Genomic DNA, 5916 nt, shown 5'->3' on the forward strand with positions numbered 1-5916 from the left:
ATTAACCTATTTTTTCTTTTAAGAAAATGGCTGAAATTTATTAAGATTATAAATTCTCTATAATATATACATTGTTTTATTATCTTAATATAATTGGTTATGTTTTAAAACTTAAGTTGATAGCCCTTAATTTATAATTTTATCATATTTGTATATTTGTATGTTTCTGTAATTCTATTTATATTGATACAAATATACATCAAAAAATTTAAAAATCCATAAATAATGAAGAAAATAATATAACAGCTTAAAAATATAGATCTTTGAACATTTTCTCTTTTGGCTTTCAATTGCTTTTTCAAAAGTTCATTTTTAAAAAAAATATAGTAAAGGTTTTAATAAGCAAGTTTCTTATGGTTTTGTGTTCTCAGTATATTACCTTTATTATCTTGCATTATTTATATCTTATATTCATATCTTGTCTTCTCTGATAATTTTCTTTGACTTTATATTTCCCAAAGTAAGGCTCTGATTTCAAAATAAGAAAAATGGTAAGATGTCTTGATACTTAAACTATCTTTGAGTTGTCTAAATAACCATTACTTATCATAAAGATTTGCTTGCATACTTCTTTTTTTTAAAGCATAATAGAAATAATTAGGCTTGTTTCACATTCTCTTTTTTTTAATTTTTTAATTTATATTCAATTTAGTTCCCATATAGTGTATTATTAGTTTCAGGGGTATTTGGTGATTCATCAGTTGCATATAACACCCAGTACTCATCACAAAAGGTGCCCTCTTTAGTGCTCATCATCAGTTACCCCTTCCCCCCAGATACCTCCCCTCCAGCAACCCTTAGCTTGTTCCCTACAGTTGAGTCTCTTATGTTTTTGCATTCTCCAAATTTTAATTCTATTGTGAGAGCTCTCTCATTATCCATATTAAGATAAACTTTTTGATGATTGTTCACTTTTTAGATTAGATAAAACATATTCATTTTTTAAATTAATTAATTAATTTTTATTATTATGTTAATCACCATACATTACATCATTAGTTTTTGATGTAGTGTTCCATGATTCATTGTTTGCGTATAACACCCGGCGCTCCATGCAGTACGTGCCCTCCTTAATACCCATCACCAGGCTAACCCATCCTCCCACCGCCCTCCCCTCTAGAACCCTCAGTTTGTTTTTCACAGTCCATCATCTCTCATGGTTCGTCTCCCCCTCCGATTCCCCCCCTTCATTCTTCCCCTCCTGCTCTCTTCTTCTTTTTTTTTTTTTAACATATAATGTATTATTTGTTTCAGAGGTACAGATTTTTATATTTAAAGATACAAAAATGTATTAGTAACATACATTATGGAATAAACAAGAACCTTGAAGATTTGTTAATATCTTTACTGTCCATAATTAATTCTTACTAATAGGATACTTATGTGATACTAAAAGGGTAATCACAGATTAAAAATCTTTAAAAGTTAATTGTGTGTTATCAATCAGTTGGGAATTCCATTTTGATAATGCTAGTTAAGATGATAAACTGACTGTAGCTATTTAAGATTATCAACAGATTATCACCAACCGCCTTCCCATACCAACCACCTATTTACCCTCTACCATACAATCTTAAAAGAAGAGATAGGATATTTTGGAAACACCATCAAAAAGAGATTACCCTGATCCTCACTAAGAGAAGACTTCTCAGGTAGTGTAAATAACCAGCACAGCAGTGAAGCCCCAAAGAATAATCCTTGAATACATGTTTCCAGCTAACAATGTCCCTTTTCTAATGAAAATTATTTTTTATTTTATTTTTATTTTTTAAAGATTTTATTTATTTATTTTGAGAGAGAGAATGAGAGAGAGAGCACATGAGAGGGGGGAGGGTCAGAGGGAGAAGCAGACTCCCTGCTGAGCAGGGAGCCCGATGCGGGACTCGATCCCGGGACTCCAGGATCATGACCTGAGCCGAAGGCAGTCGCTTAACCAACTGAGCCACCCAGGCACCCCTCTAATGAAAATTATTAAGGAATCCACATATTGGAACCTTAAGACTCCTCCAGAAGCAGACAATCCTTGGAGGGCAACAGCTCACCCAAAATTTTCTGCTTATCAGATGATGACACAAAGTGTCCAGCCTCTAGGCAAGAAAACAAACCAAGGTTAATTTTTGAGATCTCTGTTCTCTTTTATTAATTTGCTTTATTACTAATCTTCCATATTATCATAGTTTGGTGTATTTTGCCAGTATTGAATTGGTTTTAATAATTTTCAACAGAGGAGATAGGTATCACAGTTACTTAATTGTCCTTTCCCCAAAATATAGGAAGCACCTTATTACAATTACTTTTTGATAGAATTTTTTATAGAGATGGCTTAGTTATTTGGCATAGGAACCATGAGAAGATTAAAACCAAGATACAGACAGGTCATACCTTTTTGCCTCAGACCAGTGGAAAGAGGGCCTAGTATTAGGATGGATCATAAATTAATGATTATTTCATTGTAAGAAAAAATAGGATTATCTTAACATGTACGTATTTTCCTCTTTAATAGTATCTTTTACACCTTGTCACTGCAAATGCCATATTCTGTTGAATTACTTTACTTCCTCTCTCTCTAGAGTGTGAATTTTCTGAAGTCACACACTGTGTCTTATTCACCTGTGAAATTCAATGCCTATTGTACCAATTACATGGTTGATCTTCAATATATACTTTTGAATGAATGTTCAGCTAAAGGGATAAATAAATAAACAGTCTTTCTAAAGTTCTTGCAAAAGGCCTATTTTTGTTGTTGTTAGTAGATTAGAGATGTCCAAAGGCTGGGCAGAGGTAGGAATGGAGAGTTATTGCTTAATGGTTATTAAGTTTTTATTTGTGGTGACAAAATGTTTGGAAATACATAGTGCTGATAGTTATACAACATACTGGTTTGAAAGGCAAATTTTATGTGATATATTTTATAATAGCACAATAAAAATTATTTTTGATCTCTGCTTATATGACCCTTATGCTTATGCTTCAAACATCACATTACAAATTAAATCAAGTCTTTATAAGTTGAATCTCAGATCTTAGAAAAAGAAAGATATGGATACTGAAGTTGAAAAGTGGCACAAATGCCTTAGAAGATGGAGAATTTCTGGTCAAAGACAACATACAGAAAAAGTGGCTCAGGAGAAGATTGATGTATTGTGTATGAGGGTAGACTGGTTACTTGCTTTCATCCCTTTCAAGGTATCCAAAAACAAACACCCCAGCTATGGAAGGCAAGCCTGTGCTAAAGTATGAAGTTCAGCTATTTGCAGAAAGCAACTTGTCAGCTCTGATTAACCTGTGTTACCCTGGCTAGCATCAGCAGGAAACTCTTTGTCCCCAGGATCTGTATATACCCAAAGCGTTGACTAGATGAGGCAAACAAAAGGTCAGACTACCTCCATAGTGGCCCACAAAATCATTTACATGTAAATCAAGTTCATTTCAGAGAATATCAGGGAAAAATACAAAGATCAACAGAAATAAAGTGAATATATTAGCTACAAAGTGTCATTTTTTGAAGCAATTCTTTGAGAAACTTGAGTTACGGCTTTCCCGTTGATACATGTGCTTCCAGACTTCTTACAAAGCGTCACTTAGCAATCATCTCCATTTGTTTAAATCTAATGCCAGATCCAGAGGATCCTGGGCTGCCTCAGCCCATCTCTCATCTAGGGTTGACACTCTTACTGCAAACACTCTTGGTTTAAGAAAGTGCTGACAATCAATCAATCAATATGTATGTGTGTTTTATTCTCAATTTCTTGAAGCTATACGTGAGTAAATCTTTTTTGATCACTTTTCCTCTTTCCAGCGCTGGGTTTTCTGAACATAGAGTAACTTACTGGCTCTTATTGTCAAATGTACTACAACAATGCCTCCTGATATTTTCCTACAAAGATTCAAAACCTACGGGCCTATTGATGAGCCACATAATAGCCTTACAGGAAAATAATATTCTGTAGATTTAGCAGGTATAAATGTGTTGTTCTAAATACTTCAAGAAGTTTCAGATAATACATGATACTGACTTGCTAGAATTAGCAGAAACAGAAATCTCTAGTCCAAGGAAGATGACGGATTAATTATAACTTTTTCCATTGGTCCTTGGGGTACATAGAGATTCTAGCTACCTCCTTCCCATAAAAAAGCCAAATATTCTCAGGCAGATCTGTTTGGTATTAATGCCATAGACCAGGGGGTTGAGAACAGGGGGCACAAGGAGATAGAGATTTGCAAGTACAATGTGGACATGAGGAGGTACTTGGTGACCAAAGTGGTGGGTGAAAAAGGAAAAAAAGGCAGGTACATAGAAAACAAGAATCACACAAACGTGGGCTCCACAAGTGCTAAATGCTTGGAATTGGGCATCCTTGGAGGGCAGGTGTAGCACAGCCCGCAGGATCAGGCCATAGGAGGTGGGGATGAGGACCACATCCATGCCAGTGACTGAAAGTGCCATAGTGAGACCATAAATGGTGTTGGGCTTGATGCTGGCACAAGCCAGCTTGGCAATGCCCATGTGCTCACAGTAGGTGTGAGGTATGATGTGATGTCCCCAGAAGGGTAAATGTTCGATGAGAATGACAAAGGGAAAAACAAAGAGGAGGCCATGGACCACACATGCCAGACCAATCTTTCCAATCACTGTGGCATTAAGGATGGATGTATAATGAAGCGGATGGCAGATAGCCACAAAGCGGTCAAAAGCCATGGCCAGTAGAACAGCCGACTCTGTGGCAAAGACAGTGTGAACAAAAAACATCTGTGTGAGACAGCCATGGTAGGAAATTATGTGGGACCTAAGCCAGAAGATTGTTAGCATTTTGGACAATGTGGTGGAAGAGAATCAGGTCAGTGATAGAAAGCAGGCACAGGAAGAGGTACATTGGCTCATGCAGAGTTCTATCTGTCATGATGATGTAGAGGATGGTGCCATTCCCAATGAAAGTTAGGATATACATGGAGTAGAAGGGGATGGCAGCCCACACGTGCTGGTCTTGCATCCCAGGGATTCCAAGTAGAATAAATGTGGAAGGATGGAAGGCAGTGTCATTGGTGACTGACACAGAAAGCATAATGATGAAGAGAACACATGGCTTTATCTCCCTGAAAGTGGTTAGAAAATGAAATGAATCATCCTAGATGTCATTTATTCCTCCCACATAATCATTCAATTTCTTGCCTCTCTTTCATTCCCACCAATTCTACTCCAATTCATGCCTTCCTCACGTCTTGCCTGGGGTATTAAAATAGCTTTGTAACTAATATGCCTACTTCTAGGATTTCCATCTTCCAGTGAAGCCTCTACATTGCTAAGGAAATATTCTATCATGTGAAATTCATCAACAATAACACAAACATAACCTTTCTTAGTGTGTGCTGTTCAGAATCCCTTGTATTACCCTCCTCTGGTCTACCCTCCACCACTTCCCATCATGTTCTAGGTCCTGGGACACTGGACTACATCCAGAGACACCCTGCTCTCACTTCAGATTGGATTTGACAATAAGAAACACCAACAGAGGATTAAAGGCAGATGAGAGATTTATTCCTTCAGCTCCCTTCCTGCAGGATTGCTGCAACCTGGCTTTATCTCTCTGTAAATATCTTTCTCTGGCTTTGGTTTCTTCTTGTAACCATGTCCTCCTCTTGTCCTTTCAGTCCAGGGGACAATAACAGTGCCTGCCGTCACTAATCCAGGAACTTCACAAGCACTTGTGACTTCCCTACACTTACCCACATCTTTGAAAATGGTTTCTGTATTACACTGCCCTGAATGTTCCTAATGTAACTGTGGGTTCCATTTCCTGCTAGGATCTTGATATGGCATGCAAAACTCTTCTTGCTTTCACTCTTTCCCACATCTCAGATTGTTCACCATCCCACTCCACCACATACTTCATGTTCCAGCCATATTTAAGTGTTTTG

General features: G+C 37.0%; 1 protein-coding gene across 1 annotated transcript; it reads right to left on the bottom strand.

The window, feature by feature from the left end:
• Nucleotides 1-4049: 4049 nt before the first annotated feature.
• Nucleotides 4050-5063, bottom strand: LOC102736255 (olfactory receptor 52D1-like). Its single transcript, XM_031027487.2, is given in 2 exon segments — nt 4050-4829; nt 4831-5063. Coding segments are annotated over 2 exon segments (948 nt in total). The 3' UTR covers nt 4050-4114.
• Nucleotides 5064-5916: the final 853 nt, after the last annotated feature.

Source organism: Leptonychotes weddellii, chromosome 11 (genome assembly GCF_054177405.1).
Source record: "Leptonychotes weddellii isolate Sample4059 chromosome 11, ASM5417740v2, whole genome shotgun sequence".
Taxonomy (NCBI): Eukaryota; Metazoa; Chordata; class Mammalia; order Carnivora; family Phocidae; genus Leptonychotes; species Leptonychotes weddellii.